This window comes from Lolium rigidum, chromosome 1 (genome assembly GCF_022539505.1).
Source record: "Lolium rigidum isolate FL_2022 chromosome 1, APGP_CSIRO_Lrig_0.1, whole genome shotgun sequence".
Taxonomy (NCBI): domain Eukaryota; kingdom Viridiplantae; phylum Streptophyta; class Magnoliopsida; order Poales; family Poaceae; genus Lolium; species Lolium rigidum.
In genome coordinates, this window is record NC_061508.1 from 314,218,959 (window position 1) to 314,233,822 (window position 14,864).

At 45.3% G+C, this 14,864-nt stretch overlaps 1 protein-coding gene across 1 annotated transcript; it reads right to left on the reverse strand.

Annotated features, from left to right (window-relative positions):
* Window positions 1-5,015: 5,015 nt before the first annotated feature.
* Window positions 5,016-13,095, reverse strand: LOC124684181 (putative disease resistance RPP13-like protein 1). The gene is made up of 3 exons (XM_047218561.1): window positions 12,697-13,095; window positions 5,372-7,647; window positions 5,016-5,242 (listed from the first exon to the last, which is right to left on the reverse strand). Exons 1-3 carry the CDS (start codon window positions 13,093-13,095, stop codon window positions 5,065-5,067), a joined length of 2,853 nt encoding a protein of 950 aa, XP_047074517.1. The 3' UTR covers window positions 5,016-5,064.
* Between the last annotated feature and the right edge of the window lie 1,769 nt (window positions 13,096-14,864).

A 14,864-nucleotide genomic window follows, 5' to 3' on the forward strand; every position in this document is an offset into this window, starting at 1 on the left:
TTCATTCTGAGAGTTTGTTGCAAAAAGGGCCACTTGACCTTATCATATGTTTTTTCAAGTCGATCTTTAAAATGACGCCATTCAACTTCTTTCTATGCAATTCATGAACAGTTTCATGGAGGACTACAACCCCATCCAGAATATTCCATCCTTGCATAAAAGCTGTTTGAGAGGGCCTAATCACATGATCTGCCACCGAATTTAATCGGATCGTGGCAACTTTAGTGAATATTTTAAAGCTCACATTAAGAAGACAAATAGGACGGTATTGTTGAATCCTTTCTGCCTCATTAACCTTGGTCAATAAGATAATCTTTCTATTCTTAATAGGTGATCCCATTTCTCTTCACATGCAGCCTATCCACCTCATCAAGCATCTCTGACCAATCATAACTTGCCACATCACCCCATTTTGCTTGATCTTCCCGCAGCGGTGCCACAATTTGGACGCTCCCAAGCAAAGTCCATTTAATTGTTCAGTTACCGGCGCATCTATTAATCAGCTTTATTTTTCCGGCTTAACAAATCTTTCCGACTACCGTGTTCCTCTTCCCAATCGTCTCCTCTACCAAAATTGCAGCCAAACTCTCTAGCAGAATTCGATCCGGGTAGCTGACCAGCCTTCCATTTGCTTTTAAAGGCCCGGACAAAGCACCACAACAATACCATAGATCTCCATCTCCCTCCTTTCCCCTTCGTCTGGATCCACAAGCCGGTGAGGTGTCGCGGCGCTATTTGCAAGCCATTCCGGCGAACTCCGCCAGGAGATGCACGCCGGTGCACACCACGAGAAGCACGTCCCGCGCAGCAGGAGACTGGCCTCGCTTACCTGATCAAATCAGGTTCGTTCGCGTGTTCGTTGTAAGTTGGAGACTTGGAGAGGCTATCCGTCCTCTCAGCCTAATGAGTGGAATCGTCATGGGCTCTGCATTCAGGGAGGGTCCTTTTTATATTCTCTTTTGAGATCAGCTTGTAGGAGTCTATCTGGAGATCCCAAACTTGAGTTCTTTCTATTCTTAATAGGTGATCCCATTTCTCTTCACATGCAGCCTATCCACCTCATCAAGCATCTCTGACCAATCATAACTTGCCACATCACCCCATTTTGCTTGATCTTCCCGCAGCGGTGCCACAATTTGGACGCTCCCAAGCAAAGTCCATTTAATTGTTCAGTTACCGGCGCATCTATTAATCAGTTTATTTTTCTGGCTTAACAAATCTTTCCGACTACTGTGTTCCTCTTCCCAATCGTCTCCTCTACCAAAATTGCAGCCAAACTCTCTAGCAGAATTCGATCCGGGGTAGCTGACCAGCCTTCCATTTGCTTTTAAAGGCCCAGACAAAGCACCACAACAATACCATAGATCTCCATCTCCCTCCTTTCCCCTTCGTCTGGATCCACAAACTGGTGAGGTGTCGCGACGCTATTTGCAAGCCATTCCGGCGAACTCCGCCAGGAGATGCACGCCGGTGCACACCACGAGAAGCACGTCCCGCGCAGCAGGAGACTGGCCTCGCTTACCTGATCAAATCAGGTTCGTTCGCGTGTTCGTTGTAAGTTGGAGACTTGGAGAGGCTATCCGTCCTCTCAGCCTAATGAGTGGAATCGTCATGGGCTCTACATTCAGGGAGGGTCCTTTTTATATTCTCTTTTGAGATCAGCTTGTAGGAGTCTATCTGGAGATCCCAAACTTGAGTTCATAATTTCAAGTTCCGATTCTCGGTCAACTGGTCAAGTTTGTTTATTCTGAAGTGTAGATTCAATTCTGACCCAGCTCTCAGTAACTGGTCAAGTTTGTTTAAACAGCTTCGTGGACATATGGCCGATTGAGTAGGCCCGTCAGCCTTCATACTCAGGAGATGGTCGTCATGGGGAATAATCTGAGGTGCTCCAGTAGTCTAATCTTTCTCTGTACTCTTTTTCTTTTTCTTGAAATAGAAGCTTATATTGCAGTCTGTTGTTGAAACCATCAAACCACGTCTGGTAATTCCACAGTTCCTGTAACTAGAAGAACAACCATTCTACGCGCCATCTCCTAATAAGGTAACAACCGTGCTCTTCTATTTCTATTGCTTTCCATTATGTAATTTATATGTAATTACAGGTTTTATGAATAACATGCAAGAATAACACTATCAGTATGTTGAATCCACAGTTCCAGATTGATGATTCTGATAATTTGTTAAGTATGTGACTTTTCCCCTGGTTTCGTTCCTGCTATGACTAATTTCCAGTTGACACTGTCGAGTCAACCCATCAGGCTAAGTGTCACTAGGTTTGTCATGCGTAGTGAGGATCGCTTAATGTTTGTGTTGCAAATACAATATGTTGTTTTCTTCAGGCGACAATCCTAGCTGAAATTTGAATGGTCAGGTGACATTCTAGAAATGACTGAACATCATCCGACTAATATGGTTCTTTCTTGACATTATAATTCGTTTTTAATCAGTTGCAAAAAATGCCACTTTAGTTTTTTCTTGACATTATGATGCATTTTTAACCAGTTGCCACAAAAATACCATTTTGTGGGGAGCTAAAATAATACATTCAGTCTATACAACCTCCCGTTCTAATTTCTCATGTAGTTACGTTTAATTTTCAGGTCAAGACTAAAAGGAGGCGATGCGTCCCATTCAAATTCTCATATAGATACATTTAATTTTGAGGCGAAGACTAAAAGAAGGCGATGGCCAATATAGGCCAGCCAAAATGAAGTTTAAGCGGAACTGGCTATGCATTTCTCAAGCATGTCATTCTATAAGTGTATATACAAAGTTAATGGGGAACGTAGCCCATGAATGTGCTATAGGGAAATTCCAACTATATGTACCATGATATTTGTTACTTTTATTATTATAAATTGTCTCACTTAAAATTTTAGAGTTTTTTATGCTACATTTGGTATTGCATGTTTATTTTATTTTAAGTTGTCTAATGATCCCGCAGCAACGCGCGGGGTATCATCTAGTTTCACCAAAGTTGAGCCTAAAAAGCTCTAGTTGCCCAGCATGCAAATCCGTAAAAAGAGCCAGCAAATCAGCCTTGATGACATCCCAGAAAGATTGATAAAATTCAGCTGGGAAACCATCAGGGCCAGGGGCTTTATTATGCTCCATTTGGAAGACAGCTTTTCTTACTTCCTCCTCAGAGTAAGGCGAAGTGAGAAAATTATTCTCCGCTTGAGAGACTTGGGGGATATCCTCCGTTCTTGTCTCATCCAACGAGAAATTGCTTTCCTCCGGAGCACCAAAAAGCCCTTTGTAATAACTTGTAATAAACGACTTTAGCTGCTCATGACCCTCAATCGTACCCTCATCCCGAACGAGAGTACGAATAAGCTTCTTCCCGTGTCTCGCCATTGGCCACACAATGGAAGTACCTTGTATTCGAATCTCCTTCCGTAATAAATTGGGCCTTAGATCGTTGGTACCATTTCAGCTCCTCTTCGCGCAGAAGTTTTGCGATTTCCGCGTTTGATTGGCTTTTTTGCTCAATCTCTTGTGCGGAAAGCGGTCTAACTTCTGCTTTAGCTTCGAGGTCATCTATAATAGATGAGAGTCGCTGTTTTTCTTTTCTAAGAATGCCAGTTGTATGTCGTGCCCAACCACAGAGGTGTTTGCGGACCGCACGCATTTTGTTATTCCACCTCTGTATCGGAGACACACCCACAACCGGCCTATCCCATACCTTTTTAACCATGGTTTGAAAACCTTCTCGATTCAGCCAACCGAGTTCAAATTTCAAAACGGCGGTTATTCGGAGGTCTAGGTAAACCAGTGGATAATAATATGGGAGCATGATCCGAGAACCCAACAATACGTTCTAGCGCGCGTACCGTCACCATTGGAAATTTCAATTCCCAGTCGGTATCCATTAGTACGCGATTTAGCTTTTCATATGTTGGCTCTGGAAGATTGTTAGCCCAAGTAAATTGTCCGCAGTCATTGACACCTCCCTCAAATCCAAGCTGTCTATGACCGCATTGAACAGGAAAGGTCAATGATTGTCAAAACTACCTCTGCTCTTCGGCATGGAAATCTCAGCAAATTAAAATCCCCCTATGAGAATAGGGTGAGGGTTTTCCTTTGCTAGATTCACCAACTCGCGTAGGAAGGCGGCCTTATGAGCTTCCTGGGCAGCACCATACACGGCTACAAGACTCCATATGAAATTATCAGCTCTATTACGGATGTGGAATTTGCCTAGGAAGGCGGCCTTATGTGAAGTCTGCCTCGTAGCTGGACGCTGCTGACGAGGAGTTGGACATGATGCATGAGCTGGGAATGCCGCATCACATGGGCTTCGGCCTGGGCCCTCGCTGCCCGGCGTGGAAGAAGGCGAGCACGCTCACCTAAGCTCAGTGTTCATGGTTTCACAACATTATTACAGTATTTAAAAAACTGGAATTCGGTGCTCAAGTTATTAAAGGCCATATGGCATACATCAAGTTTTGCACCGTGTGTAGCTGATGAGTGGAGCAACAGTTCACTCAGAGCATCCCCACTCGTTGGCGCTCCCCACGCCCAAATCCGGAGAAATTTTCGTCCGGATTGGAGGAAGATTTGGCGCGGGGAGGAGTAGTTTCCCAGTCGTGTGCTCCCCAAGCGGCGTTTCTCGGGAAAAAAGAGGATGGCTCGGGGAATCCGGACGAAAGAGGAGACACGTGGGCGTGGGTGGTTGGTTTAGCTTCATCCGGAGTCCCCGAGCGCTCCCCGGGGGGTCGGGGATGGCGTGGGATCGCCGGATGAAAATAGGCCCAAATCCGGACCAAAACGAGGAACCGGGGGCGCGACTGGGCCGAATTTCGCCGTCCGGATGGAAAAAAGTGGCCGTGGGGGCTCTGTGGGGAGACGAGTGGAGATGCTCTCAGGCAGGTTCAATGGTTACGACTTGACGCAGTAGGACGTCACATGAAAAAGTGACGATCAACTATCTTTTCCGCTTCCTTCTGGTCTTGTACAACTCCCATTTTCATCGCAGTTTTTTCATTTTCCATATTGTTGCCTAGAAAACAGATTGAGAAACAATCATACCATCTCTTGATACGGGAATCAATAATAATGTTATGGGAACACGCAAAATGATATTATACTTGATTTACCTATTGATACGGACGGAATGTGCTTAATCTTTTGCCAATCTGGATCTCCAGCTGTTCTGCACGAACTCAGCAACACCTCACTGTCGGTACGGAGTTTGAAGTCCTTAATAGACTGAGGCAGTGTTGGAAGCGACAGAATACTGTCGCAAGAAGAAATCATTAGCGTCTGCAGTGATGTCAGGCGCTCCATGCAACACGAGCCCAACGACACCTTACTGCAGCCTGTCAGGTCTAAGCGCGCAAGAGACTGCGGTAGTGCTGGAAGTAACTGAATATTCTGGCAGTACGTGATGTGCAGCGTCTGCAGTGACGTCAGGTGCTCCATGTAATCTGGCAAGGCGTCCCAGCTGCACCACTCAATCGTGAGCTCATGGAGATGAGCGCAAAATCCAACAAGTTCAGGACCAGGTTGGGTGCACATTGAAAGCTGGAGATGGTTCACGTGCTTTGGGCCACCGTTGTGCATCCAACTTGGATACGTCGAGCCTTCGTAACCTTCGATAATCAGTGATTTAAGATCCTTGGGTGGGCAAAGACCCTCTAGTACCTCTGCCTGAACTTCTGGACTCGCTTCACCACCCCACTTCCAGGACAGTTTCAGTGTACTGAGCCCTTCCTTACTGGCCAGATTAGCCTCCAGAGCTTCCACCTTGCTTTCAACCTTTTCCAGGCCACTGATCAACAGCTGTCCGCGAAGCTTGTTTAGGTTCTCGAGTTGCTTTAACTCGTGGCCTTGTTCCCTTTTTACATTAAAGGCTGCCATCGTTCGGAGTGATGTCAGACTGCCGAAGCTTCCAAGATCCACATCTCCGAAGCAGATTACATGCCGCAAGTTAACGAGGCTACAAATATCTTCACAAGAGGAAAACACCACTTTCTCAATCCAACCAAAATCTAGAATCTGCATGTGGCATAGCTTTGCAAAAGTGGCTGGTAAAATCATCCTCCGACCTGTAGCTCGAAAAAAAACAGGCCGAAAAGCAAGATATCTTAGGTGCCTTAATTGACCAATACATGCTGGGACTGCCACGTCTGAGGAGACGTCAGAACCTATAAAATCTTTGGCAATTATGGTAAGTACACGCAACTTCTTTAGCCTCTTAAACATACACTTCAAGACTTGCTCCCCAACTGTTTCAAGATTATATACACTACCAATGATCAGAGTCCGTAAGTTGTACAATTGGCATATCTTCTTAATAATCAATTCTTCATCATAGATCTGAACAAAGATATGTCGGACGTTTGGAGGAACTTCCACTGCTGGGTATTTTCCTTGCAGTTTCAAACTATTTTCGATTCTGAAACAGTCGCTTCCAGCGGCCTTCTCCGCTAAATCATGCAACAGATCATGAACTAAATAGTAGTCGTTACTATGGGGATATTCCTTTGCTCTAAGTTGCAGAAACGAGGCTGACACTAGTTCATCAAAGTATTCCTGGCAAACATCTTCCATATCCTCCCCTTCACTAGTCAATCTAGCAAACCCTTCTGCAACCCATAGCTTTACTAACTCGTGACGTACCAACAAATGTCTTCGAGGAAAAATACTGCAGAAAGCAAAGCATCGCTTGACCTGCTCACGAAGATGATGGTAGCTCCACCACAGTGCTCCCATCGTCTCGTTCAAAAGGTCCCGATCACGAATGCTTCTCCAGAATTCGACGTTTTGCCTTATATGCAGTTGTCCTCCAACTATTCTGGCTGCTAGAGGTGATCCCTTCAGCTTTTTTGCAATATCTTTCCCAATGTCTCCCAGTGTTCTACGAGCATGGTCATCAGCAGGTACGCCATGGAGTGCATAGTGCATGAGCAAATTGCAGAAGACATTTTCATCTAGGACTGATATGGGAATACATCTCTGCTTCGTGGCACCCAGAGCTAACAACGCATCTTCAGTTCGACTAGTCACCAGGATCTTGCTTCCCGCCTCTCCAGCCTGCAGTGGCGAAAGTATCTGTTGCAGACTTTCAGACTGTGCTACATCTCTAATATTGTACCAAACATCATCTAGTACCAAAAGGAAACGTTTTCCATGTAGTTTTTCCTCCAACATATCTTGTAAGGTGTCACGATTTCTCAGTTGAGGGCATGAAGTACCTGTAGCAGCCTCAAACATCTCCATGTAAATGGCATCCACACCAAAATCCTGAGAAACATGAACCCACATTACAAGGTCAAAATGGACATCCTTTTTCTCACGGGCACACACAAGTTGCGCAAGGGTTGATTTCCCAGAACCGCTGATGCCATGAATGCCAACAACAGAATAACATGGAGCACTATTGGTGTCAGGCTGACTATGTTCTTCCTTCTCATGAAGCATTGCTACGATTTTATCGCAATCTTCATCTCGTCCGATTATCTTTGATAGAGGTCGTGAAGTAGTGACGCTACATCGTGAGTTGGCAGCAACAACATGGGTCTGGTTTGCACCACTTATGCTTGGCAAGTTCATCAGTTCCAAAACTTTGCATGCATCATTTATGATCTCTTCTATTTTGTCTAGCTTCTTTTTCAACTTAACTTTTGACATACCACTCTCCTGCAAAACAAGATGGCACTTGAGAAACCATTGTACGTAGACACACACACATAAAAAACCAAGGAAGTTCATTTATGTAGCTTCATTTGCACTAAAGCTAGTGGAGATCACATCTCCATGTTTTTTACAGCTTCTATTTTTCAGTTTTCTCCTCTCTCTTTGAAGATAGTATCATTCATAGCATGTTATTTGTTGTGTTCTGCATAATTTGCTTATAGAATGCATGAGAAATCGTATAATACATGTGCCGAAGTCGTATAGTTGTGTTTTCAAATAGTTTAGAGAAGACGAATAAAATTTTATATGATTATTCACAACATCAAGAATATGGTGAACATAACCATTGGATTACCCACCGAACAGGTAAGAGCATAGGAGACAAGGAAAACGACCAGAGGCGTTTATGTTCTTTGTCCTCTGCGTCGGTGACGCTGGTGTCCCACCCTGCCTCCGATGGCCTTTCAAACCTTCGACATGTGGCAGACCCCGGCCTCACGCCGACAAGAAGGTTCCGTTACTGTGTGTGTGTGTGCGCGCGCGCGCGCGCGTGTGTGTCATTGTTGGAATATTAAGGCGGCGGTGACATTCTGATGTCAGAATAAGGCCTGCCTCCTATTATGGTGGTGCGCCAAGAACTGTTGAGGCCACGTGGTGTTGTTTGTTCGGTGGATCCCATGGGATTAAAGGCACATCCATGATTGATTTCGGTATAGGGTGGCAAGGCGACGGTGCAAAAAGATTTTTGTTATTCCCTTAGAAGCAACTAAGGAAATTTTGTATCCATGTATTATTCGCATTTAACTTCGTCAAATAACACAAAGCAATAGCTAACACCGGCGAAAAAGTACACATATGCACAATGTAGAAAAACTTGATTGTCAACCTATTAAAAAATATGACCTGGCCTGAAACCTAGATGTGACGAAACATTTTCCTACATAAACAAAAGATAAAGTGAACATATATAACAAAATTTATGAACTTCGCTAGCATTTATATTGCTTTGAATGGAAACTAACACGGTGGCCCTCGCAAATGAGAGGGCAGCATTTGAAAATGTATGAATGTTGTTAGAATTAATATGGTTGTAGTCACCAAGAATTTGGTGCAAATTAAAATATTAAATTTTGTTATATATGGATTGAATTGTGCTACCTCTTTTGACAAAAATCGTAAAATCTTGAGAAACAGCCATAAATATGCACACTTTTGGTATCCTCTTTCTCATCTACTATAAAACCGGAACAAATAGTTGTACATATGGACAGCCACATCGTGTCAACCATATCAATCTTATACGTATGTAGAATGGTTTTACTCAAATCAGAAATGTAGTTGTCTTAAGAGCCAATTTGTGATTGGATTGTTAATAGGGTGGTTGTAATGTTCATTGGTGATCAAAATCTAGGTTTTTACGTCATGTGTCTCATTTGGCCGAAATATCTATTCAGTGGGTGGACATTCTCGTTGCTTGGGAAAATATGCTGTGATTTAGCCCCTCTTGTATATCTAAGAAAATATTTTTCGGTCTAAGGGATGTTTCCGACAATAGTCCGAGTAATGTGATGACTTCTTCAACCACGAAGTTCAGCTACTCAAAACTTTTGTAAGCATTTTGTGAGTGTTTTAATGAAATAAAGTTACAATTTGTCTGGACTAAATAATACATACCACGCAGTTACACATCTCATTTCTTTTGCAAAGAACTAAATATTTTAGAATCTTTAGCCTTGCCCAACGGTTCCAGCCTGGTTGGATGTTTTATTTCTTCATCCAAAACGACCACGTTCCAGCAAGTTTTTTTTTTTCTATACAACTCCGACGTAGCTAGCGTGCACGGTTGTTTTATTTAGCAGATGCAGCTGCTGGAACTGATTGCTTTTTTTTTTGTTGAAATATGGACCTGATTGCTTAATTCCCTGCCTCCTCAATCCTCATGATCTTTCTACCGTCCATGTTTTTATTTCTAACGGATGATTAGATATGAGAGTCCACCTACGGTGATAGATTAAATATGAGAGTCCAATGTGATACTTCCATCCATATTAGTTGATATTAAAATAGATGTATCTAGCCATATATTAATTTTAAATACATCCATACTAGTGGCAAATAATATGAATTAGAGGGAGTATTTGTTTTTTACAATACGATCTGTGATCTCTTTTTAATATATCTCATGTCAAACATATACTCCTTTGACGTGTCAAATAGGTTACTTATGAATAATATTGTGCTAATTTTAGCTGTAAATTTTAGATCTAACCATCAAAATAATTCGGTTGACGTGGGTTAAGTGCGCCTCTATTATACCCTTTATACTGCGGAAATTATATAACCCAATATCTATTAACCGGCTGACCACTATCTAGCCTACCGCGTGCTCAAGCTTCGCGTCCGCGCGATGATGATCGGGCGGCCCGCGCTCCCTCGCACTTATTAGTCCACGATCGAAATCTCCACCCACTACCAACCCGCGGCGCGCCTCGCACCCATTTCCGGCCACCGCCGCGCCCGTCCGACATCCATCTGCAGCCATCGGCGAGCCCTGCCCCGCACACCCGCCGTTGGCACGCCCCGCCCTGAACCCATCACCGGCCTCCAGCGAGCTGCCTGGCCTCCACACTGGCCGACACGCCCCTTTGCTGCACCCAATCTCCGATCGCCTCCTCGAGCTAGAATCTGTCACGGCCGAGCAACTACGGTGAGTGTGTGCCTCGTCCAAGCTCCAAGGTGGCGGCCGATGGTGTAGCGAGGCAGGGGAGGCAAGATCGGGCGGATGGTCCTGGGTGCCGCGTGCGGTGGAGGGCCCAGGTGGCCGGGCGCGAGCAAGAAGAGGGTAATGGCTCTACCGGCAGCGCGCCAGCCGTGGGAGGGCATGGCTGCTGCCGTCCGCGCGCGCGGGAGGCGAAGGGAGGGTCTTCGACGCTGGTGGGCGTGGAAGGGGTTCCGCTGGTGGTAGCTCGTCTTGATTTGCCGTCAACCCGCCATAGATCCTTGCTCGCGGACTCGCCGGAGATAGGTGAGGCTGAGGTGCTCTCGCCCCGCCATAGATCCTTTCTCGCGGACTCACGAACGCGATAGCTATATATCTGTCAACTCTGCATGTCAAGTTTATTTTCCAACCAATTTTGGTTTATATTTAGAAAATTTGTTGGCTGATTCATAGAAAAATTGTTGCTTGTTCCGTAGCAGTTAACAACTGCAGATCTATCAATTGCGATTTAGATTAGTTTTCCCCCATCGTGTCGTTCTAATTTATCTCACCCACTGACCCACCAACAATTTTTGTGTGTGGCAGGATTATCATAGGTTTTACCGTGCATAGGAGAGGTTGTTTTTCTTCTACTTGACGAGTTCATGGTCACTTTATTGTTCTAGATGTCAGTGTATGATTTTTTGGCTCACTTTAGTTTCTTGGAGGATTAGTGCTGTAGTATTTTTAGATTCAATATTGGAAACGGGATTGTGGTTCATTTGTGTATGTACTAAGCTGGAAGTAACTGTCTTTTTGAGGGGATGCTAGAAGTAACTGTCTGTAGATGGGAAATTACCCTTTGCCAAGCTAGAAATAATTGTATGTTCATGGGATGTTCCTATTTGCCAAGATAGCAGCTGTTATGTTTGATGGCATGATACCCCTTGTTAAGCTAGAAGTAACTTTTTACTGCTGTTCACGATTATTAATAGATGGATGAACCTTTTCGCAACAAATAGGAGTATTTAAGGCAGCAAAATAAGTCAATGGGTTTATCGATACAAAACTATGAGATGTGACTAAGTGATAAATTGTTATGAGAAGCAAATTAGGTTCCCTTCTTTTGAGCTTATGCTTATGGAGAAGCAAGCTTATGAAAATCGGTGGAGATAAGCTACGGTGGGGAGAAGCTCCCAAAAACTGTGCGTCTCCTTCTTTTGGGCTTATGAGGTGATGTCTATATTGCCCTTGTATAAATTGTTTAACATAGCCAAAGGTCAAATAGTAGCAAAACTGTTAAAAGTTAGAGTGTGCACAAGTATGTCTCAGCTACACTTCCACAAAATTCGAGCAAAACATGAAAAATTCGGGCCAGTTTGGGCCAAAATACGCGAATAGAGAGGAAAACGTTTCGCCGTGCGGTGGCACTCCTGCGGTAATTTGGACGAAAAATATGGGTATTACGAGGTACCGATTCGGGTTCACTATTGAAAAGCTCGGGAAGCATCCTCTAGAGGCTTCTCCAGGCCGCCAAATATACACTATAAGTAAAATTCGCTGTGAGGAAAAGCTCGCCATAAACACACACTTCTTTTGGGCTTCTCCGGCGGGGAACCTAAAAGCCACTCTAGAAGCCCAAACGAAGGGGGGCCAGTCTAGATTAGCACAGATCCATTGAATTCTATTGAACCAAACCCTTACCTGCTAGCTCCGACATGTCGCTTGTGCTAGTTATCGATATGGTCATGTACTCAAGCAAATTTTTGTTGTTGGCGCTTTTTGCAGGGAAGGTTATGGCCGCGGAGGTGTGAAGTCAGTGTGCTCCAAATAATCCAGAAAAATCAAAGGCTCGGTGATAGCAATACGAACATTTTCTGATGTATTTCCTCCAGTCTATAATAAGTATCATGGCTTTAGCTTAGTTTTGAATAAAATTGAACTAAAGCCTTGACACATACACTTACTCACTCCGTCCACAAATAAGTGGACGTGCAGGATTTTCAAGGTAGATTAGCAAAAGGCTTGAAAAATTGCATTGGGAAGATGCAACTAACATCTCTCTCTTCTTTAATTATTTCATATCCAATAGGCTAAGTGCATGTATAAAATTAAGATAACATCTGCTGAATATTATTGGGTTTGATTTCCATATGATGAGAGAGAAACATTTTTTGCTAATTTAATATGCATTGAAAACATAGAAGTACACTCTTTCATGAACAAAGTTTAAGACTAGATGTCCACTTATTTAAGAACGGAGGGAGTACTATGGATGGAAGGAGTAATACTTTTGCATATGAAAACTTCTGGAACCAAGATAAATACAAACATATATAGAGAGAGGGAAGGACCTGATGTTTTAGTGGAGAGCTCGTCGCCATGGCAGACCAGATCTGCTTCAAGCGACGTGAAGGCCCGGCGACCTCTGACTTGAGCCTGTCATCTTGTATCTTCTTCTCCAGTCGGTAATACTCAACATCATCCAAGATGTCCTCTGCTTCGTAGAAAGCAGATTTAAGTTTGTTGTACAGTCCCTCCAAACGAGGCCTGCAAGGACTCCCCTCAACCGCCCCCATCACCCGCTCCAGCAATAAAATCTTTGGCTCAAGTTCGCTCAGCTTCTCCGATGCATCAAAACCAAGATACGAGGATGCTTTCTTGAACAGATCAGAGATGACGGGCGAGGCAACCCACCCTACGGCTTTCATGCCCCATCCTATTGCGACAACTGCAGTCAATGGGTCCGCCATTAGAAGCCCCGAGTTCTTAGCAGCTCTGAGAGAATTTTTGCAAGTGTTTCATGTACTAGGTTGTGTGAATTGAGGCTTTCTTGGAATGCAGGAGGACATGTCTGGGCAGGGTGAGTTCTCGGTGTAGCTATGTGGGTGATCTGTGAGCTGGAAAGGCATTTTCCTGGAAAGAAGGTGGCAATATTTAAGAAAGTTCTTCAAAGTTCAGATCCAACTTTGAGTGAGCTTCACGGTGCGCGCACATGTAACCGTGTGTTACTTCACCTATTATACAGTTGCAGGCACCTAGTGGAGTCCAAATAGCATGATAAACAAGTACAGTACAGGCCCTTCCCCAGGGGAAAGATGAGTGACCGGATGGTGCAGTTTTCAAACTAGTGATGTTGTTGGTCAGTTGAATACTGCAAGTTGCTTTGATTAAAGAGAAAACAGCTAATGGGCTAGTTTAGCTATCTCTTGCACGGACTTTTATACTACTTCCTCCATCCTAAAATTTAAGAGCATCTCCAGCCGCGTCCCCCAAAGCGTCCCCCAAAGGGATTTGGGGCGCGCCGGACAAAAAATGCGTTCCAGCCGTGTCCCCCAAAGCCTATTTTTGTCCGGCGCGGCCCGATACGGTGTTCGGCGCCCCGAGCCCATCCCCGTCCCACAGGGGACGCACCGGGGACGCCGGACACACCGAAAAGCGAGGCGGGCTCCCACATGTCGGCGACTATTTGCATAAACCGTTGGTTCGCGCCTCTTTTCTCGTCGCTCCTTCGTTCCCGCGCCTCCCACCCCACCGCCGCCGCTGGATTTCCCGGCCGGTTGGGCGTCTGATCTCTGCTAAGAGTTGGCACCGTTGTCGCGGCTGGGGCTCCCGCCGGTCGTGCCGCCGCCGCCGCGTCACCAGCGCGTCCCAGAACGCGCCGTCAAATCCGCCCCACCTCCGCGCACAGAAGGTGCTCGACGACTTGCCAGGTAGGCGCGATTGGCCGCTGTTTGTTGCGTCGTCTACCTCGGCGCAATTTTAACCATTGATTTTGCTTTAGCCATGGACAGCGACGATGAGATGGTTGCCCTGCTGCTGGAGGACGAGCAAGCCTTCGACGACAACCTGCGGGAGCATTTGCTGATCATCGCGTCCTTCCAGGACATGCTTGACGCTGAGGCGGAGAAGAGAAAGAGGCCGCGCCGTGGAGGATCAAGGTCGGGAAGAAGGAAGTCGAAGCCCCGGCAGAGGATGGAGGGGCATGCCATGCTACACAACGACTACTTCGCCGACGACGCAACACATGCCGACAATTTTCGGCGCCGGTACAGGATGAGCAAGGGGCTGTTCATGAATATCCTCCACGGCGTTCGAGAGTTCGACCCCTACTTCAAGCTCAAGCTCGACGCTGTAGGCGTTCTCGGGTTCTCGTCGATTCAGAAGTGCACCGCCGCCATGAGGATGCTTGCATACGGAGCACCTGCCGATACACAGGACGACTACCTTCGCATGAGTGAGTCTACTGCCATTGAGTGCATGTACAAGTTTTGCCGAGCTGTGGTGGGAAAGTTTGACAAATACTATTTGAGAGGGCCAACTAAGGAAGAGACTGCAAGGATCATGGCACAAAATGCTGCCAGAGGATTTCCTGGAATGCTTGGAAGCATCGATTGCATGCACTGGGCATGGAAGAACTGTCTGTTTGCTTGGCAAGGTATATACAAAGGCCGTCATGGATATTGCAGTGTGGTGCTTGAAGCTGTGGCAGATTATGACCTGTGGATTTGGCATTCTTTCT